The 23,447-nt window shown below is 39.7% G+C and overlaps 1 protein-coding gene across 2 annotated transcripts in view; it reads left to right on the plus strand.

The window, feature by feature from the left end:
* The window catches only part of MGAT4D (MGAT4 family member D), a 111,433-nt gene extending 88,872 nt beyond the window's left edge, over window positions 1-22,561 (plus strand). For both annotated transcript variants that reach the window (XM_075199573.1, XM_075199583.1), the window contains 5 exons: window positions 1,951-2,144; window positions 14,908-14,986; window positions 16,068-16,125; window positions 17,880-17,992; window positions 20,402-22,561. In XM_075199573.1, the coding sequence (XP_075055674.1) occupies window positions 1,951-2,144; window positions 14,908-14,986; window positions 16,068-16,125; window positions 17,880-17,992; window positions 20,402-20,425 (468 nt within the window). In that variant the 3' untranslated portion in view covers window positions 20,426-22,561. The remainder of the gene's footprint in view (window positions 1-1,950; window positions 2,145-14,907; window positions 14,987-16,067; window positions 16,126-17,879; window positions 17,993-20,401) is intronic.
* Window positions 22,562-23,447: the final 886 nt, after the last annotated feature.

The following is a 23,447-nucleotide window of genomic DNA, read 5'->3' on the forward strand; positions in this document are numbered from 1 at the left end:
GGGATAGTTTGCCATGCATCTTGGAAGACTGTGTTGTGAAGCAAAGGCATGTGTATTGATTTGTGTATGTTGAGAATCAATTGTCTCATGTCTACTTTGAGACTTGCTGGTCATGTAAACGTAAAAAGGAAATTAAGTTCCTAACTGACTTAAAGTTACACTCTAATGATTTGTGGCCATACATATCCAAACCATGCAACCAATCCCTTACGTAGCACATAATTAGGTTAGGGTGATTAGGTTGTTGTGAGAAACATTCGGCAAGTTGATTCCCCTATTAGAATTGAGCTGTTGCATTAAGTAGGCTGATTCTAGGATGTTTATTTTTCCAAATAAAATATCTGAAAATCTAATTGACAGTCTTGCTGCGCACTCCTACACAGCGAGACAAACATACTGCTCTCTCTGGTGCTCTGCAGCATCCGGGTAACCAATCTCTCTGCTGGAATCTTTCAGGGTCATATTGCCAATAACTTGAAATCCAAGCTGAACAGGTTGAGCATTGCCTATGTGACTCATTGTGCTAGCTGTTGGAGTGTGTGGCAGGATAAGGGTACTGCTGTTTCGGTGTTCGACAGGTTACCATCTGGCACCTCAGACTGCACGGCTGTAGTGCCTCACCAATATTGCTTAATTACATACAGAAGGGAGCTATGGAGTTAATAAGCCTGGCACTGTGCCACCTGTCGTTACCGAGCTAAGCTGCGGACGGTTATACAGGTCTTTTATAAGAAGACCCGAACTCCAGCAAATAGAAAAGGAGAGACCAAAGACATTTCTGCACCCACTAGTGCACTGTGTAATTAGTTTCCACAGGTGTGTTTAGCATGGTCTAGCAGTGCACTTAGAGGTTTGATATCTATGGATGAACAATTCAGACTCTGGAGCCCTTGTAAAATAAGGCCATGCTGGATGCCCTGCCCACTGGAAGACATGGTAGTGTTTTTATGCAGGGACATCTTAACAGCATTATAGGCCCCCGGGCAAAGCAGTGCACTGGCATTCTACCTACGCAATCACTCACAGGAATAACAATCTATCGATAAAATTAGGCTTATATTTATTGGTACCTCCAAAAGAAAATCAGTGTATAAACATTAAAAACCATGCTATAATAAAGTTCTTCTAATATTTTGACAAAAACAACGTGCACATACTAATTGCACAGTACAATGTATAGTGTTTTCATCAAGGTCAAGATATGTATTTCCAACAGCAAGAGCTCATGTACAGATAACAGCTGATACTGAGGTGGTTAGTCCACCTAAACATTTTATTCTGAATAATGATCTCAGAAAACTATACTGAAATATTGGCAAGCTTATAGGGCCCCTATGCTCGTGGGGCCGACAGACAACTGCTCAGCGTGCCCATGTGTTAAGATAGCTCTGTTTTTATGCATTGTTAGCGCTAATATTTATGGGCAGCATGGTGGCTAAGTGGTTAGCACTTCTGCCTTACAGCACTGGGGTCATGAGTTCAAATCCCGACCATGGCCTTATCTGTGTGGAGTTTGTATGTTCTCCCCGTGTTTGCGTGGGTTTCCTCCGGGTGCTCCGGTTTCCTCCCACACTTCAAACACATACTGGTAGGTTAATTGGCTGCTAACAGATTGACTCTAGTCTGTGTGTCTGTCTGTGTGTGTGTGTGTATTAGGGAATTTACACTGTAAGCCCCAATGAGGCAGGGGCTGGTGTGAGTGAGTTCTCTGTACATCGCTGCGGAATTAGTGGCGCTATATAAATAAATGATGATGATGAAGCCTTGGCTGCTTGAGCATTGATCGTGGTACAAACCTTGCTTGACTGCTCAGCACAAGTTCATGGGAAGTATTGGACAGATTAGTACGTACATTACAAGTGCCACTGCTCTGTTACATAGATTATTTAAAAAATACATATGTGTTATGGGTTAGGCCTGCAGTTATTTGATATTTCTGTTGTCCCTCAGGATAAAGACTTTGACAAGAAAGTGTTATACAAACCGCATAATAATCCTGCTGCAAAACTGAGCACCAGTCTCAAGGTGTATCAACAGTACAGCCTGGATAAGGCCTACCTGGGTCAAGAGTGTTTCTGGTCGTTCTCTCCTGTTGCTGGGGATTACATACTCTTTGATTTTCAGGATGCTTTACAGCTAGAAGGGTAAGTGTATCTCATCTACACCTGTTTACTTTTTTCCCAGGCTTGGATTCATATGGTTCGTTAAAATATTGTATTTTCACATTTCCTTTTCTTCTTTAAGTACTACATCAAGCTATAGTCATATTTTTCTTAAATGACAACATAAGCACGAGTGTATTAACAAGCCATACTTCCTACCTCCCTATATGGTTAGCAAGGGATTACAGGAGGAAGGAAAAATAAAGGGCGAATGAAGATGGCATGAGCGAAAAAAGAGGTTGATGGAAGAGGGAAAGAAATGGTAGTGTAGTAAGTGCAGAGGAGCACAGGACAGCATAAATAGACAGGAGGTACAATTTACATTATTAGTATTCTAATGTCACTAGTATGCAGCAGTTTAAATAAGTAATATATATTACATGGAATCGGTTGTGTTACAGGCAATATACATAGCCTTGATAAAAGGAAACCTAAATAAGATGTCTCTGCTTACAGACTGCAGTTTCTCGTATGTCATTTATGACCTGGCCTAGATCTGCTGATAGAGAAGAAAGCAGACAAGTCAGTGGAGGTGAAATAGATATGCTCCGACTCTGTTATTGGGGAACACAAATACACAAGTAAAATATATCAAGTATTTGGGCTAAGCTGGTATCCTGTAATTCCACAATCGATGTCCTATTTAATTGTGGGACTTTTTTTTTTTTTTCACTTTATTTGAACCTGTTGTATTTAGAGATGCTCAGGCTCGGTTCCTCGGAAACCGAACACACCCGAACTTAGAGGATCCGAGTACGGAGCCGAGTCGGCTCAGTACTTTCCCGCTTTTTCGGAATCGAAAACGAGGCAAAACGTGATTGTAACGACGTCGGATCTCGCGAGTTTTGGAATCTATAAATACCGCCCTCCATGGTGATCTAGCGCCATTTGAGAGAGGGACACAGAAGGGGTAGCATAGAGTGTAGAGCAGATGGGCAGGCAAATAGATAGAATTGAAAGAGGAGGTGGTAGCAGTGTTAAAGAAAGTAATTAGTGATCTTCAGGAGAGCTCCATAGCTCCAGTGTTAAATCTCACTTCAGAAAAATACAAATAATAGTGCTTACAGGGTTGATGTAACTCTGCCGTCCAATTCTACTGTTTTATATAGAAATGAGAGCTCCATTGCTAATTGTCATTGCTGAAATACAAATACTATGCCTTGCAGGCTTTTCCTCTGACTTTTCTTTTCTGCCACTACTGTGTGCCAATGTTTCCTAGATGTGGTAGGAACTGCCGTGTGTTTGTCATTGCTCTGTCGCTTAGCATCCAGCCAGGTCGCTGCAGTATTTGTCCTAAAGTGTATGAAAATAATAATGTGACCTGTGAGGTAGTAAAAATTGACTGCAAATGACTTGAAATTAGGGGTATTGAGGTTAATAATAATAATGTAGGATCAAAAAAAGAGCAAAATTATGTGATTTCTAATGAATCAGAACATGTCCGTTATTGCTCTTAAGTTTCTCATACAATATACCTGTCTGTACCAGAACAGTATTTTGCCCCTTTTTAAACTAGAATGGTTATTTTCAATTACTCCAGTCTCCAGAAAGAGCAAATTGATGGGAATAGATCTGATGTAGATCTGATGTAGGGACACAGATAAAGACTAGAGTGGCTTTTCGGTATAGTGTTATTTTTATGACAGAAAGATAAGAGCTTTGTTTTATTATAGCTTTATCAAATTTATTTATAAATGGTAACCATGTCTAGCATCTGTGGCTGTTACATCTGGGCCACTTGATTTCTTGTTAAGGAATGCACAATAATGACTTACGCGTATAGTGAGACCATGAGTCATATACAATTAGCAGTTCCCATCTACTTGCCTATTATTTTATTCATCAATGCCGGTCTCTCTGCAGCCATATTAAGTCTATAATGTATCCATATGGAGAAATTAACATATTGGACTATGCTAAATGTTTTGTTAAACCATGACAAAAAGAAAGTTACAGGTCTTCCCCTTGATTTTCTCATTGTTTTTTAAGCATATTATGTAATATGATCATTATCTCATGATTGAGAAAAGGTATGAGACATGATTGCAATGTTTTATCTTGAGGTTATTTGGCCTACTTTACTTCAATAAAAACTTTTTCTATTCTGCTATTATGTAATTTACTTCTTGACTCTTTGTGGGCATATAGACAGGGGTGATGATTTCTAGGGGGATTGTAGCCATTAAAAATCTCTACTAACTTCCTGGGAGCTATTCAAGATTTGACCCATAAATCCATACACATTAGGCATTGTAAGCTTTTTTTTTTAATGCACATTCTGAAACTGTATTAAACTAGGGATGAGCGCGCTCGGATTTCTGAAATCCGAGCCCACCCGAACGTTGCGGATCCGAGTCGGATCCGAGACAGATCCGGGTATTGGCGCCAAATTCAAAAGTGAAACTGAGGCTCTGACTCATAATCCCGTTGTCGGATCTCGCGATACTCGGATCCTATAAATTCCCCGCTAGTCGCCGCCATCTTCACTCGGGCATTGATCAGGGTAGAGGGAGGGTGTGTTAGGTGGTCCTCTGTGCTGTTTAGTTCTGTGCTGTTTAGTTCTGTGCTGTTTAGTGCTGTGCTGTTTAGTGCTGTGCTGTGCTGTGCTGTGTTCTGCAGTATCAGTCCAGTGGTGCTGTGTGCTGTGCTCTGTGCTCTGTCCTTCTGAGGTCAGTGGTGCTGCTGGGTCCTGTGCTGTGTCCTGTTCAGTCCAGTGGTGCTGTGTCCTGTGCTCTGTGCTTCTAAGGGCATAGTTATTTCCCCAATATTCCCCTGTGTTTAAAAAAATAAAAAAAAGTTTTTTTTATAAAATACCAAAAACTACTTTAATATTTTTTAATTACCACAAAATTTTCACAACCAATCCTGCAGTATAAGCCCATTGGTACTGCAATATTACCAAGTTCACACATTCAGCAGTAAAAGTCCAGTGGTACTGCAATATTACAAAGTTTACACATTCTGCAGTATCAGTCCAGTGGTGCTGTGTCCTGTGCTCTGTCCTGCTGAGTTCCGTAGTGCTGCTGGGTCCTGTGCCGTGTCCTGTTCAGTCCAGTGGTGCTGTGTCCTGTGCTCTGTGCTTCTAAGGGCATAGTTATTTCCCCATTATTCCCAAGTTTGTAAAAAATAAAAAAAAAGTAAAAAAAAATAAAAAATTAAAAAAAAAAAAAAAATATATAATAATTATAACCAAATTTGCAAAACCAATCCAGCATTATAAGTCCATTGGTACTGCAATATTACCAAGTTCACACATTCAGCAGTAAAAGTCCAGTGGTACTGCAATATTACAAAGTTTACACATTCTGCAGTATCAGTCCAGTGGTGCTGTGTCCTGTGCTCTGTCCTGCTGAGTTCCGTAGTGCTGCTGGGTCCTGTGCCGTGTCCTGTTCAGTCCAGTGGTGCTGTGTCCTGTGCTCTGTGCTTCTAAGGGCATAGTTATTTCCCCATTATTCCCAAGTTTGTAAAAAATAAAAAAAAAGTAAAAAAAATAAAAAATTAAAAAAAAAAAAAAAATATATAATAATTATAACCAAATTTGCAAAACCAATCCAGCATTATAAGTCCATTGGTACTGCAATATTACCAAGTTCACACATTCTGCAGTATCTTGTGCTACATATAATGGAGACCAAAAATTTGGAGGATAAAGTAGGGAAAGATCAAGACCCACTTCCTCCTAATGCTGAAGCTGCTGCCACTAGTCATGACATAGACGATGAAATGCCATCAACGTCGTCTTCCAAGCCCGATGCCCAATCTCGTAGTACCGGGCATGTAAAATCCAAAAAGCCCAAGTTAAGAAAAAGTAGCAAAAAGAGAAACTTAAAATCATCTGAGGAGAAACGTAAAGTTGCCAATATGCCATTTACGACACGGAGTGGCAAGGAACGGCTTAGGCCCTGGCCCGTGTTCATGACTAGTGGTTCAGCTTCACCCACGGATCTTAGCCCTCCTCCTCCTCCCCCCCCCTACAAAAAATTGAAGAGAGTTATGCTGTCAGCAACAAAACAGCAAACAACTCTGCCTTCTAAAGAGAAATTATCACAAATCCCCAAGGCGAGTCCAAGCGTGTTGGTGGTTGTCAAGCCTGACCTTCCCATCACTGTACGGGAAGAGGTGGCTCGGGAGGAGGCTATTGATGATGTAGCTGGCGCTGTGGAGGAACTTGATGATGAGGATGGTGATGTGGTTATTGTAAATGAGGCACCAGGGGGGGAAACAGCTGATGTCCATGGGATGAAAAAGCCCATCGTCATGCCTGGTCAGAAGACCAAAAAATGCACCTCTTCGGTCTGGAGTTATTTTTATCCAAATCCAGACAACCAATGTATGGCAATATGTAGCTTATGTAAAGCTCAAATAAGCAGGGGTAAGGATCTTGCCCACCTAGGAACATCCTCCCTTATACGTCACCTGAATAACCTTCATAGTTCAGTGGTTAGTTCAGGAACTGGGGCTAGGACCCTCATCGGTACAGGGACACCTAAATCCCGTGGTCCAGTTGGATACACACCAGCAACACCCTCCTCGTCAACTTCCTCCACAATCTCCATCAGATTCAGTCCTGCAGCCCAAGTCACCAGCCAGACTGAGTCCTCCTCAATACGGGATTCATCCGAGGAATCCTGCAGCGGTACGCCTACTACTGCCACTGCTGCTGTTGCTGCTGTTAGTCGGTCATCTTCCCAGAGGGGAAGTCGTAAGACCGCTAAGTCTTTCACCAAACAATTGACCGTCCAACAGTCGTTTGCCATGACCACCAAATACGATAGTAGTCACCCTATTGCAAAGCGTATAACTGCGGCTGTAACTGCAATGTTGGTGTTAGACGTGCGCCCGGTGTCCGCCATCAGTGGAGTGGGATTTAGAGGGTTGATGGAGGTATTGTGTCCCCGGTACCAAATCCCCTCGAGATTCCACTTCACTAGGCAGGCGATACCAAAAATGTACAGAGAAGTACGATCAAGTGTCCTCAGTGCTCTTAAAAATGCGGTTGTACCCACTGTCCACTTAACCACGGACATGTGGACAAGTGGTTCTGGGCAAACGAAGGACTATATGACTGTGACAGCCCACTGGGTAGATGCATCCCCTTCCGCAGCAACAGCAACAGCTGCATCAGTAGCAGCATCTACAAAATGGCTGCTCATGCAAAGGCAGGCAACATTGTGCATTACAGGCTTTAATAAGAGGCACAACGCTGCCAACATATTAGAGAAAATGAGGGAAATTATCTCCCAGTGGCTTACCCCACTTAGACTCTCATGGGGATTTGTGGTGTCAGACAATGCCAGTAACATTGTGCGGGCATTAAATATGGGCAATTTCCAGCACGTCCCATGTTTTGCCCACACCATTAATTTGGTGGTGCAGCATTACCTCAAGAGTGACAGGGGTGTGCAGGAGATGCTTGCGGTGGCCCGCAAAATTGCTGGACACTTTCGGCATTCAGCCAGTGCCTACCGCAGACTAGAGGCACATCAGAAGAGCTTGAACCTGCCCTGCCATCACCTCAAACAAGAGGTTGTGACGCGCTGGAACTCCACCCTCTATATGCTGCAGAGGATGGAGGAGCAGCAAAAGGCCATTCAGGCCTACACAGCCACCTACGACATAGGCAAAGGAGTGGGGATGCGCCTGAGTCAAGCGCAGTGGAGACTGATTTCCGTGTTGTGCAAGGTTCTGCAGCCATTTGAACTTGCCACACGAGAAGTCAGTTCCGACACTGCCAGCTTGAGTCAGGTCATTCCCCTGATCAGGCTGTTGCAGAAGCAGCTGGAGAAAGTGAGGGAGGAGCTGGTAAGCCATTGCGATTACAGCAAGCATGTAGCTCTTGTGGATGAAGCCCTTCGTACGCTTTGCCAGGATCCGAGGGTGGTCACTCTTTTAAAGTCAGAGGAATACATTCTGGCCACCGTGCTCGATCCTCGGTTTAAAGCGTATGTTGTGTCTCTGTTTCCGGCGGACACAAATCTACAGCGGTGCAAAGACCTGCTGGTCAGGAGATTGTCCTCTGAAGAGGACCGTGACATGCCAACAGCTCCACCCTCATTTTCTTCCACATCTATGGCTGCGAGGAAAAAGCTCAGTTTTCCCAAAAGAGGCACTGGCGGGGATGCTGATAACATCTGGTCCGGACTGAAGGACCTGCCAACCATTGCAGACATGTCTATTCTCGCTGCATTGGATGCTGTCACAATAGAAAAAATTGTGGATGATTACTTTGCTGACACCATCCAAGTAGACATGTCAGACAGTCCATATTGTTACTGGCAGGAAAAAAAGGCAGTTTGGAAGCCCCTGTACAAACTGGCTCTATTTTACCTGAGTTGTCCCCCCTCCAGTGTGTACTCGGAAAGAGTTTTTAGTGCAGCGGGGAACCTGGTCAGTGAGCGGCGAAGGAGGTTGCTTCCTCACAACGTTGAAAAAATGATGTTTATAAAAATGAATAATCAATTCCTCAATGAAGTACAGCACTGCCCTCCAGATACTACAGAGGGACCTGTGGTTGTGGAGTCCAGCGGGGACGAATTGATAATGTGTGATGAGGAGGAAGTACACACTGTAGGGGGAGAGGAATCAGAGGTTGAGGATGAGGACGACATCTTGCCTCAGTAGAGCCTGTTTAGTCTGTACAGGGAGAGATGAATAGCTTTTTTGGTGTGGGGGCCCAAACAAACCAATCATTTCAGTCAAAGTTGTTTGGTAGGCCCTGTCGCTGAAATGATTGGTTTGTTAAAGTGTGCATGTCCTATTTCAACAGCAGACCTCTCAACTGCAGCTCATCCCTCCTCTGCGGGGATAATGTCTCCTGTGCTCTGACACGTCACTCTGTGTACTCTCAGCCTCAGGATCTGACACTACAGCTACCATGCCTCTTGTAGCAGCCCTCACTCCAGGGCCTCTTCCATGTGCAGTGTCCCCCTCTCTCTTGGGTTCACTATAGTGGCATGGAGTTCTCCCCCTCATCCAGGGCACACATTCCTTGCCCTGGCTCAGTCACCACGCTCAGACTTCCAGGCAATGCTGGGGGAGCCTGGGAGCTTCCACCCCAGGTCCCCAGCTACAACTCTCCTCTCCTGTGTCTTCTCTCTCTTTCTGACACTTTAAAGATCGTGCCTTTAAATGAAAAAGTCAGTCTTGATTGCACGACTATGTGCAAGTGCAACAGGGACATTTTTTTGGGTTTACAAAGTCAAACAGTAACACTACGACCCTGTCTGTCTGGGGTCTGTCAATGACGAATTGTCTGGAGCATGTTTTGAGGAGGTATTGTGGCCCCGGTATCAAATTGGGTACCGGGGCCACCCCACTATGCAGTCCAGATACTTGTTTGGTGGAATTCCGACACGTGGAGGGTTTTTTAATTATATTGTGGCCTCGGTACCAAATTGTGTACCGGGGCCACCACACTACGCAGTCAAGATACTTGTTTGGTGCAATTCAGACCAGTTGAGGGTTTTATTATTATATTGTGTGGACCACTCTATCTATACCACACTACAACTCTATACCACTCTATTTCCTACTTTAATTCTATTTAATTCTATTTCCTACTTTAATTCTATTACTAATTAATTACCATAAAGAGGAACCAAAAAAACCAATTTTACCAAAAGTATAATATGACTTAGACTTACAAACACTACACTTGAAAGATCGTGCCTTTAAATGAAAAAGTCAGTCTTGATTGCACGACTATGTGCAAGTGCAACAGGGACATTTTTTTGGGTTTACAAAGTCAAACAATAACACTACGACCCTGTCTGTCTGGGGTCTGTCAATGACGAATTGTCTGGAGCATGTTTTGAGGAGGTATTGTGGCCCCGGTATCAAATTGGGTACCGGGGCCACCCCACTATGCAGTCCAGATACTTGTTTGGTGGAATTCCGACACGTGGAGGGTTTTTTAATTATATTGTGGCCTCGGTACCAAATTGTGTACCGGGGCCACCACACTACGCAGTCAAGATACTTGTTTGGTGGAATTCAGACCAGTTGAGGGTTTTATTATTATATTGTGTGGACCACTCTATCTATACCACACTACAACTCTATACCACTCTATTTCCTACTTTAATTCTATTTAATTCTATTTCCTACTTTAATTCTATTACTAATTAATTAACATAAAGAGGAACAAAAAAAACCAATTTTACCAAAAGTATAATATGACTTAGACTTACAAACACTACACTTGAAAGATCGTGCCTTTAAATGAAAAAGTAAGTCTTCATTGCACGACTATGTGCAACAGGGACAGTTTTTTTCTTTACAAAGTCAACTAATAACACTTGGACCCTGTCTGTCTTTAACATACTTAATGGGATCTCAATGACGAATTGTCTGTAGCATGTTTGGAGGAGGTATTGTGGCCCCGGTATCAAGTTGGGTACCGGGGCCACCCCACTACGCAGTCCAGATACTTGTTTGGTGGAATTCTGACACGTGGAGGGTGTATTTATTTTATTGTGGCCCCGGTACCAAATTGTGTACCGGGGCCACCACACTACGCAGTCAAGATAGATAGATGCGTATCATAGATAAAGTACATTCAGTGGTGTGGGGCAAATTGAAAAATATTCAAAATGCACTGACATTATCAAAAACAAGAGGTTGTCACACGCTAAAACTCCAACATGTATATGATGGAGAGGATGGAGGAGCAGCCGTATGTGTAGTGTAATGCAGACCTGTTGAAGGTTTTTTATATATTTTATTGTGGTGCCCAGTGCCCACTCCTCTACGCAGTCCAGGTACATTTATTGGTGCGAATCAAACAAGTTGATGGTTTTCTTATTATATATATTGTGGTGACCCACTCCTCTACGCAGTCCAGGTACATTTATTGGTGCGAATCAAACAAGTTGATGGTTTTCTTATTATATATATTGTGGTGACCCACTCCTCTACGCAGTCCAGGTACATTTATTGGTGCGATTCATAAAAGTTCAGGGTTTTTAAGATATTGTGGTGACCCACTCCTCTACGCAGTCCAGGTACATTTATTGGTGCGATTCATAAAAGTTCAGGGTTTTTAATATATTGTGGTGACCCACTCCTCTACGCAGTCCAGGTACATTTATTGGTGCGATTCATAAAAGTTCAGGGTTTTTAATATATTGTGGTGACCCACTCCTCTACGCAGTCCAGGTACATTTATTGGTGCGATTCATAAAAGTTCAGGGTTTTTAATATATTGTGGTGACCCACTCCTCTACGCAGTCCAGGTACATTTATTGGTGCGATTCATAAAAGTTCAGGGTTTTTAATATATTGTGGTGACCCACTCCTCTACGCAGTCCAGGTACATTTATTGGTGCGATTCATAAAAGTTCAGGGTTTTTAATATATTGTGGTGACCCACTCCTCTACGCAGTCCAGGTACATTTATTGGTGCGAATCAAACCAGTTGATGGTTTTCTTATTATATATATTGTGGTGACCCACTCCTCTACGCAGTCCAGGTACATTTATTGGTGCGATTCATAAAAGTTCAGGGTTTTTAATATATTGTGGTGACCCACTCCTCTACGCAGTCCAGGTACAATTATTGGTGCGAATCATAAAAGTTCAGGGTTTTTAATATATATTGTGGTGACCCACTCCTCTACGCAGTCCAGAAAGATACCTTGTTGCAACGTTTTGGACTAATAACTATATTGTGAGGTGTTCAGATTCAGAATACACTGTAAATTAGTGGAAATGCTTGTTATTGAATGTTATTGAGGTTAATAATAGCCTAGGAGTGAAAATAAGCCCAAAAACTTGATTTTTAAACTTTTTATGTTTTTTTCAAAAAAAATCCGAATCCAATACCTTAAATCCGAACCGAGACCTTTCGTCAAGTGTTTTGCGAGACAAATCCGAACCTCAAAAATAACGAAAATCCGGATCCAAAACACAAAACACGAGACCTCAAAAGTCGCCGGTGCACATCCCTATATTAAACACACTTTGAAGCTAATAGTCCAAAAATTTAATCAAATGGATCTGTACACAAAATTTTTGATAAGCATTCACTTTACTTTGTAGTGTTTCAATTTCAAAGTTCCCTGCAGCATTTAAATGTATTAATATTTGGTAAAATACATCACAGTTCTATGGGATCAGTGATTTAAGATCTTCGTTCACTATGTTCCAGGGAGTCTTTGAGAAAAAGTATCTAACTCTGTTTTACAGCACCCTTAATGTGCCTTAGAAATATTCCTAAAGTAATATAAAATTCATTACATTTATGGATAATGTTGTAAAGAAGTGATATATATGCTAAGCAGATGATGGGGCAATAATATTGTAAAACCCTGCGATTCTCAGGAGTTAAAGGACAAAGTATACTGTTAAAAATTAAAAGCAATAGATGCTCAGAAATAAATGGGTGAAATGCAAAAGGTTTTATCTATAGTGACTATAGGAAATAAACAGCCAATCATAAATATCTTTAGTCAGCCCACAGATGTCAGCTATGTCACAGAAAGGGAAGATAGCAGAGATAATCAGAATAGAGACATGCATGTGCTTGTAATAGGTGTGACACAACACAAATGACAAAGGTGTAGCAGTTGGGTATACAGGTGGGAACAAAATGTAGTCATCCGGAATAAAACAGGTGGTTTTATTTACAATTAAACTGTTGCATAACGTCAGTTAGGGTATAATACAGACAGAAGGTTGAATCAGTATACACATGGCAAAACTGATAAGATGGTGCCTGTATATACGCAGGGGTGTAGGACCCATGGGGGTAGGGCAGAGAGGACAGTTGCACCCCCCTTGATTTCTGTTGGGTGGGCAAAGACTGTGTTTTTCCAGCCCCCCCCATGGACTTCTGCACACAAACCTTCATGCTACTTTCGGAAGTTATGGCATCTAAACTTGTGAAACAATTTTAAATGATAGTATAACTAACAAAAGTTATTTGTATTAAGTCTATACTAAGGCAATCTACACTAGATTGATTGATTTTATTTATTTAAAAAACTCTAAATGTTCCGTTCATAAACATTTAATAAATAATCTGTATGGATGATAACAGCTATTCACTTGTACCCTGAATCTCGTGGGGTGCATCCAGTAACAAACATGAGATAAAGCAATTTAAATTTATAGCACATAGCTTAACCAGTGAGGCAGTGACTATAGATTTAAAAATACTCTCAATCAAATGAGGTTAGGATGTCAGCAATATCTGAATAAAAAGTAGGGTAATGACTATGAAAAATGAAAATTTTTGAAGATGAACAATTGAATTTATTGATCTTTCTAACGGCTATTGTACTAATTGGTAATTAATATAAATAATATTTATTTAATAATGTATAAATACATTTTAGGCCAACCCCTGAGCACTGACTAAAATTAACATAGGATTAGGAGTCTTTGTATATCTACAGTCACTGTTACAACTGTCATAAAATTAGATACCACACGCAAGATAAAGGGGCTCCAAACCCTATAGTAGTCTTTGGCCTTTTACCCCCCCCATGAAAATTTTTGTTCATACGCCCCTGTATGTAAGCGAAAATTATATAATCACTATGGAAAAAATGGATATAGTACTACCTTTGCTGTTTGTGATTGAACATAAAAAAGAAAAAATATAGATCACCTGGCAGATTGGGTGAACAGTACTGCAGTATTTAATCGTGGTGTATTTCCTTGCTTTCCTGCAGATAAACTGTACACTGGAGATCCTAATCCATCAATGTGGTTGATGAAATAATTATACATTTTCCCATCCACCGATGTGTGTGTGCTGTAGCAATCTCTACATAAGTTGTACTTCTACTCCGACAGTGTGGTGCTGTGATCTGATGTAGACATGGCACTGGTAGTTAAATGAGTGGATCGGAACATATAGCATTTAACAACTTTTCATCCTCCACATCTGGATCTCCAATGGACAATTATATTTGTACGAGGAAAGTGAATAAAAAAGAAAGTACTCTGCGGTACCATGATTTCAATCTGCCCAGGTAACGTGTGTTTCAGCCAGCTGACTTATTGTTAGCCTTATGAGGCCTTTTAACTTTGTTGTCTCTGTACCATAAATCAACTTATCAATTAACTCTTTAATCATGCACAGCAAAATAATTACTGTATCCATGTTTTTCAATATCAAATATAATCTATTAAATGTCAATTGTATACATGTACCAAATGAACAGTTTTTGCTACGTGTGTCAGTGTGGAAGTGATCTGGTATACGTTGGTATGCCACACCACGACTTCTCCTACTGCCTTCATTGTAAACCTATCACATTCCACTTGCTCACATTTTCCATACCGCCATTTTTTAATTTCCACTTCGGCCACTGATCTGTACTATATCTTATCTAACCCTTTGCAATAATTCTATTTATTTGTAAATATAAACACCCTGTTTTTTTAGTGTAGGAAGCTGCATTTTTACCCACTGTATAACCCCTAGTATGTAATAATTGTTACATCTTTGGCATTTGTTACATATGTCTCACCTATTACCAGCATGTGCAAGACTCTATTCTGATTATCTCTCGGTTATCCTTTATTTGACAAATCTGCCATCTTTATACTGTCTACTGATATAATGTATACATTTTTTCTTCAACAATTTTCTATACACATTACCGTTCAAATTAATTACATTTAATATTTGTTCATGCGCTTATTTTAGCGGGGGCTTTTGTTTTTATTTTATCTCTACATTTATGGGTAATGAGAAAATTTGCAAAATATAAAAGCCCTTTTTTTATATTGTCAGTTACCTATTCAGAAGCGGAAACATTGAGCATCCTGGTGACAAGCTGTTTAATGCTACGGTAGAAGTTTTACCACTAGAGGTTAGTAGTTTCCTTTTAATAACACTGTACTGTGCGATACTGAACATGATGCTCTCAAAGGGTGTTATTTTGATATATATTCCTGTGAATGTCTATATAAATGAGTCCTGTTCATCACTTAACCTGTGAGTTCTGATGTTATCACTTTAGTGCTCATTAAGAAAAAAATGTTTTATAAAAATAATGCACCCACTACTGTACATTATCACAGATACTAGAAGACACTTCGGAATTCTAGTTGGCCTACAGCCTTGTGCTTTTCTATGGTTACAGGAATCCTCAGTGACTTCTAATACTCTTGTCCCATATAAATATAAAGTAAATCTTTCTTCTGAGGCAGAATTAAAATTAAATTCTGTAATATCGATTGGATGAGTGTCTGGAACAGTGCCTGTAACTCATTTACTAATGACAATGATAAAAGCAGTTGTACTTTATACATATCAGGTGCTGATCTTTGTTATAGTGTTTTAATTATTCTTTTTAATGACCTAACTTGTCACTTCTAGTGTTTAGTATATCCCAGTCAGCGTATATTTGGTGTCCTATGGTTTTTCTTTATCTATCATTTTCTTAGCATTAATTCCCAATCATTTTGTACTTGCTATTGAAAAACAAACCTTTCCCTTATAACTTGATCATTCCTAGAGCTGGGTTAGAACCTGCATGGGCCCTTCAGTATATGCTAGAACTTGTAGTTCCTCTACAGCTCCAGTGCACACAGGTTGCCGTAGTCTGATCTACAATATTGGCACAGTTAGGCAACTATGTTATATGTGTGGTTTTGCCACTAAGCTTCTAGTTTTTTCAGTATGTTGACATGTCATCTTTTGTTCTACCCTGCCAGTGCCTTAGTTTCTGACTGTTTTCCTGAACCTATTGAGCCTGTGAAGGTTTCCACAGACAGTGGCATACTAAATAGGACGACCATCACAATAAATATATTTTTAAATACATTTTCTTGATTGTTTAACATTGATTGAACTGTACAATTAATAATTTCCAATTACAAGGATTGTGTTTCAAAGTCAATTTTTTCTACTCTTAATGGATTTATTCTTTTTACATAATTTACTCCTAGAAAGTCACTACTTTGCCCCAGGGAAATCAAATAGATGAAGATGGATTCATACAAATAGGTAAAGGGTGTTTTTATTTCTAGAGCTGCTGTTAGTTATACTATATGCTTTCCCTCTGTCTCCCTTTATTCTCCTCTTTTCCGCTTAATGTGTCCTTTTTAAATCCTGCTTCTATATCTGTTTATGCTGTGTTATGTAAATCCCCCAACTATTGTTCCAAACTTTCCACTTCGCTTTAAAGTAAATCCCCAGTTAAATGGGTTGTTTACTACTCCAGAAATAAGGCTGTTGCACTGTTCTACTTCTATACTCTTATCTGCCTGCCCACTTCCCTCCTCCGGTAACCTGTTATCTGACCAGTACAAGGCTCAGGAGTAAGCACTCAGGTTGCTAGGTATTGGCGCTCCTAGCTACTTGGCAAATATTTAAAAATCAAGTATGGGAAGTCCCCTGTGGGATGCTATTCACATGAGGCCCCTGCCTCCAATAAAGTAGACGTCTGCACCTGTAATACATTCTATATGTATCACTGTACCATGGCATATGTAGCTCTGAGGTCTTTAATATGTTCGGTGAAATGGCTCGTCCTCTTCTGCTTTCTGACAGAGACCAGCAGGTTTTGTGCTACAATATCTTGATATTTGAAATGATTTATTATACCCTCTACCATTTCACAGCTGAAAAGAAATGCCCCAAAGCATGATGCTGCCACCACCATGCTTCACAATATCTTTGGGTTATCTTCACAATAACTTTGAGTGATGAACTTTGCTGTCTCTGCACCAAACATATCTTTTAGTTTTCAAATTCAACCTTGTTCTCATCAGACCATAAGACATTTTACCACATGGTCAAGGGGTGATTAAATGTATTATTTTGCTAAATTTAGATAGCCTTGTATGTTCTTGTATCTGACTATGGGGCAGTGTGGCAAGATGGATGCCCACACTCAGACATGTGCAGAATAAGGGAGATGGTTGTCACTTGGGGGGAGTGACCAGTTCCTGACAGAAATTTCTGTAGCTCCTTTAATGTTGCCATAGGCTTCTTGGTAACCTCCCTCATGACCTCTCTCCAATGATCTTAGCAATATCTGTGTTGTGCCACATTTTCTCCACCTATTGGTGATAGTCATCACAATGTTCCCCCAGTACATTCAATACCTTTTGAATTCTTTTATGCCCCTCTCGTGATGATATCTTTCAACAGTGAGATCCCATGTATGTTATATCTCCTTGAGGACCATGGATATCCCAGTTGGATGCAACCAAGAAACCTGCAAGAAAATCCTACAGGAACAGCTGTTCTTTCATTTTCACTTATTTTTCCTAAAATTGTCTGGTTGTTTTTCACTTTATTTTTTTTTGGGTGCATGGTCACATTAAAGATGGAAAAAGGATGGACTTAATTTATCTCCATCTTAGGCTTTAAATCACTCCTACTATTTCAATAAGGGTGTGTAGATTTTTGTATACCCAAGGTATATTTTTATAAAATCTTAGGGATATATTTACTAAACTGCTGGTTTGAAAGTGTAGATGTTGCCTATAGCAACCAATCAGATTCTAGCTGTCATTTTGTAGAATGTACTAAACAAATGATAACTAGAATCTGATTGTTTGCTATAGGCAACATCTCCACTTTTTCAAACCTGCAGTTTAGCAAATCTACTTAGTCTTCTTCACCACAGTCCCTGGTGTCTGTCAGTGTTTTCCTTGCTGAATAATGAACCACATGTTCTTTCTCAAACTAATACCACAACTTTGTCTAATGGATTTTTCACAGTGAAAGTATCTTGTTTTATCTACCCACAGGAAAGTTTGTTGATGGCATTGCTGAAGGAGAAATCAGCGGTTCTCTAGGGAAAATCAAAGCAATCCGTATAAAAATTCTCACGGAGTCACCTGTCTGGGCATTGCTAAGTGAGGTGAGATCTCCTAGTCCTTCCTGTGTTAAAACACTGCTATGCTACACATACTGCAGCCAATGCCACCGTTCTATAACTGGAATATTTATTGGCATGTTTCTCTGGTGTAAAACCAGTCTGTGTAAGAAAACAATTCAAAATAGACAATACGGACAAGCACACAAAGGCATATATTGCATTCTTTGTGTCACAACTTGTGGTATCCTGTTCTGTACACATAGCTATTCAACCATTTACTGAAAGTATTATGTGCTTTATGTGACCAACTCCTGAAAAGCTAGGCATGTTGAAACTTGATCTTTCGAACTGAAACGTTTATAGTTCATGTCTATTTGTCAAGATGCAGTTCTGATTAAATATTAGCGCACAAGAACATTAAAATCTGTCGTCTTCAGATATTGTTTACACAAATTACCAGGGCGAATTGCTTTATTGCCCTCTCCTGCATTTGGGCTTCACTTACCAGTCTCCTGGAACAGTAGCATATAAAATAGTCTGTCTGTGAGAGGGGTGGGTTTGGGAACTTACAGCCGCTGTTAAGTTCATAACATTGCAACACATAACTGTATTAATGGTTAATGTACCAAAAGTCACTAAGGCATTTTATGAAGGTGAAAGAGCGCTGTGCAAATGGTGTCTGTGACGTCACATGCCTACTTTTGCGCACATGCATTAGTTAATCAGTTGGCGGGATGGAGAATGGATATTTAGGAAGAGTTTTTACGGGTAGGAGCACATCCTTTTCCTTCTTGCATGTAGACTTTAAGTTTGTGGCAAGTCAGAGGTACCGGAAACCCAACCTTGTCCTTATACTTTTAATGGGACACATTTTGCAACTTCCAGATGCACCTCGAGCAATGTAATTGAAGTTTTCAAACACGCAAAAGGGCAACATGTAACAAAGATAGTCACAGTGCCCTCTCACTCTCATGACTAATTTAAGACCTAAATGAAGCTAAACTGGGAAGCATTTTAAATTAATAATTGGAGTGATTCTGAAGTGGAAGTACTGTAAGTTAAACATTTATTTCTTCTTTCAATATGCACATTTTCTAGAGTGTCCACAAAACCACAAATGTAGATTGATTTTACAGTGGTGGTTCTAAAGTCTGAGAAGTGGGCGTGTGTTTGAAATGTGCTTGGTGGATAATTGGGAGCACTGAGCACAAAGAGGAGCAGTGTGGTTTGTAAATCAGCCTTACTGAGCACTAGGACAAATGCTACTGAAGTATTAATACAATTCTCTATTTATTCACTCTTGCTCTCCATTATCATTGAGCAGTCTCGAAAACTTGCACAGCAGACACCACTGGGGGTATTAGGTACAATGTCACACATAAGGGATATCAAAGGTCTCCTCAATTTAACTGCATTTCATTTATTTAGGTGATAATGAAATTTAGGCCATTGATAAACCGACATGATATTCACATACCTACCAACCAGTGGCGGAACTACCATTGGTGCAGCAGGTGCGGTGCACTGGGAACTAGTGAGCTGTGGGTCCCGGCTCCCTCCTCCCCGCTTCCGTGCACCGGAGCCTACAGCTGGCTAGTTCTGCCTCTCCTACCAACTGTCCTGATTTAGGCAGGACATTCCCCCTATGGGGGACTTTTGTCCTGAACCAAGACAGTCGAGAGATGTATGGCCCCTTCAATTCCGGTGGCAGGTACACAAGTTATTGTATGGATGTTTTTAGGAGAGGGAAAGGAAACGGGGGCTGGGCCAGCTATTCGTGCCCTGTGTAGCATGGACACGCTAACTTCTAGTGCACATTGAGGGTTTTTTTTTTTACTTCCTTTTGTGCTTTTTCAGACATGTTTATGAGCAGGCAGATAATTTTCTTGCATTGGGATTTGACATATTGCTACTATTTGGATACAATATTATAGAGCACAGTGAACTGTGTCATATCCCAGTATAATCCACCCTGCATTAAATATGTGTACATTGCAGCCATACGTGAGCCAGAAAGGTTAAGTAGTTTATTTAGAAATAGGTGCAGGATCACATGTACAAGGCAGTCATTTAAAAACTGCTTATGAATCCATTCTAAGATATTGGCAGCAGAACACCCGACCTCCCTTTGTACACACCATTGTTTGCAGTGTCAGACTCACTTCAATGTATGGTCTAGTATGGGGTCTGTTAGGTGTGGCTTCCTTGCTACAAGAAAGGGTGGTCAAAACAAGAAGTTGCTTGGTCACCCATTTCTGTAACAATATAAAGCCCTTTAATCGTTATGTCACAAATACTCTTAAATTACAAGAAGTCCAATATATCCGCCCTCATAGTAGTTCAAGTAATTCTGTTTAAGGAAAAAAGATAGCATGAGAGTATGTGATGCATGTCATGAAACACTGGACTTGTATTTGTTTTAATAGATTTCCTTTTCCTTTTGCTGTTTAGATATTTATGAAACTGAAGAAATAAATGACAATTTTTCAGACTGAAGCCTTTAACATTTGGAAAGCCTGCCCTCTACTGGTGCAGTACAAGACTACTTTGAAGAATGTATTGCAATACTGAAACAATGAAGGAAACTATATAGATGTTCTTCTATTTTTATGGTGAAAATAATTTAGTTATTTATATTTAATAATATTTTGTTCTTTTTACAAAAGATGAGCTTTTAATAGTTCCCAGTTTGAATTTTATTTTCAATGTTGGTGGTCTGAATCTTTATGTACACATGTAAAGCAACCAAAGGACTTACGCAAAGGTGAACCTTTTTTTTTTTTTTTTTTTTCTTTTCTACTTCTAAATATGGTACTAGACACTACTCAAAAATTCCCGGTGAAGCTGATCTTTTTTTTTTTAAGAAAACCCTACCATAATTAAATGGTGGTTAAAGCTATGTGTTTCTCTGGGATAAAAAGGTTGTTATGGATGGGGTGAAAATGGTACTTACTATAGCAGTTAGTGTTAGACTCTCTTTTTCTTTGTTCTATACATGCATAGTGGGCATGGGAGAATTATGAAAGTCACAAAAAGAGCCTTTAGACTTTAGGGAAATCATAATTAAATTATTAGTACACATTTACATGTGAGATTCAAAGCTGCACTTAAAATACATCTTTCATAGGAGGGATCATTGTTTGACAACTTCCATCATCGTATTCACATCTGAACACACAACACTGCCCGTAGCACTGATGCCGCATTGTTTGCTCAGACCGCTCTACTTGTAAGTGTGATTTATAAGCAATTTTGCCAAAGTGAACAAATTCCAGCCAATGCTGTAGATGTAAACTGACCTTTTGTTTGAGCGACAGGTCCAGCCGGTCTTTTTAGGCTTCAATGGGGACCAATTAATAGGGTCAGACAATGACTGAAGAAGGCACATGGCCATTAGTGCTCATCTTTTGATTATTATCCGGCTCGTTTTGAGGGCACAGGCTGCGTGGAAGTTCAAGAGCCGGCTATCAAACTGAACAGGACAACTGTGACATTTATAATGATAAATGTAACAACCAATACCATTTATTTAATTAAAAATTATATTAAATTTTATTCAATATTTCAAAAATATATTTTGAAGATTGTTTTGCTTAACTGAAGAATTGCTCTTTAAAATAACCCATAGAAAATTGCTGTACAGTTGTAAAGGTAATTCTGCTGCTGGAGCTGCGGCGTTGACATTGCTGTGTAGTTTATGTGTTGGGTCAGTTAGTTAGTGCTACTACTACTGTATATTCAACGTGTGTTTTTTCTCAGCTGCGCTGACTTTTATAGGGTTAAGTTAATAGTGGTGGGAATCAGAGGTTTTGGAAATGCTTATTTTAAAATTGTGCCTTGCGTCTGAAATGTTTTACAAAAAAAAAAAAATGTTTACACAAATGGTTGGAAGAGTTTTATTTTGAATAATAATGTTTTTATTATTGTTTGCCACTCCGGTAGAAATACTACCTATAAGGACCTTGTCTGGTTAATTTATAATACGGTGTATATAATATCTTGTCCGCCAGTTAGAATTTGGTTTCATCATCATAATATAGAAGGATGGTTAATGGCATCCAGCACATCTGTTGCATGCCTTCTCTCATAATTTGTGTTTTTGTTTTTTTCTTGATGATTCTATACCTCTGTTCCTTTTATAGCTAGTTAATCTTAATAATATAAAATAAAGATTGAAACTCGGAACTTGAAAATGAAAGTCAATGAACCTGTAGAAACTTTTCTTTTTTCATATGCACTTAAGTGAGATCATTAGTTCATGCTCTTATGTTTTCCCAAAGATTTGTGAATGTGTGTGCTCCTGACACATGATCAGTACAGATATCTATATACTGTTCAAGCAATGCTTATGCCTTTGCAGTCCATGATATTTGACACAATAATATGTTTGTTAATTTTTCCTAAATATTATAATGACTTGTTTTATTTATTTAACCAAGACTTGTGATCATTCCTTGTTCTTGTGATATCATGTTTCATCTTCTAAAACATAAATAGTTCATGTTTTGTTGCACTTTATACTGAAATATCTTCCCTTGAAAATTTTGATTAAAAAAACATTTTGCTCAAAGTGAGCCAAATAAGCCTTAAATAAAAAGTATGTTTGGAGTATTTACTTGCGACTTTGTCATTTTTCTGTTATTATAATTGATATAATACAATTTTTAAACTGTAGATATACATCAAACAACTATTTTAAGAACAGACAGTTTTATCTTTCAATGTTTTAATAACCGAAATGTGAAATATGTCAGCCATCGCTGCTTGGCATGGGTTTGGGAGATATTGCCATCTTGTAGTCTGGAGGCAAATTCTAAGTAGCTCAATAACCCAAGAGAGTGTAAACTCTGGTTGAGGCAGTGATTCTCTTCTGAGAAAAGGTTAGAAATTGTGACTTCAGAAGGGGTGTGCAGTGCCTTACCTTAGAGCAGTTATAACTGCACATTTCAAGGTGACAAAAATATGGGGGCCCAGCCTCAAATAGAAAGTCATTTTAAGTGACCTACAAACCTCCTAAGGGGGAATTCAATTATGACAGAAATCTCCAGCGAAAATTTCTGTCAAATCTTCTCTGCAAAGTCTCTCGTGGAACTTCTGAGTTCCCCCCTAAAGTTTAATGCATGACGTCTCTCTATATTATGTTATTATATTTTTCTACACACCTTTTAACATATCAGCTCATTTTTGTTTTGTTTGAAATAACCACTAAATGGCAAAATTGAAAATGTTGTGGATGAAGATGGATTAAATTGTCGATTGTTGTCATTCTACTGCAACCCTATTAGAAGTCTCACAGTGTATTATTCCCCCCCCCCCCGCCTTCCACCCACTCTATTACAGATAGCTGAAGTCCACATCCTGGACTTTCTCACAGTCACTTCTATATGGTGTATTATATTACTGTCCACGTGGACTGTGTACACAGCATGGAGATCAATAGATCCCTTGTTGGCAGTATTTACCCCGCCGCATACATATGGACAGATCTTAAATGTAT

The sequence above is a fragment of the Mixophyes fleayi genome, chromosome 1 (genome assembly GCF_038048845.1).
Source record: "Mixophyes fleayi isolate aMixFle1 chromosome 1, aMixFle1.hap1, whole genome shotgun sequence".
Classification (NCBI taxonomy): Eukaryota; Metazoa; Chordata; class Amphibia; order Anura; family Limnodynastidae; genus Mixophyes; species Mixophyes fleayi.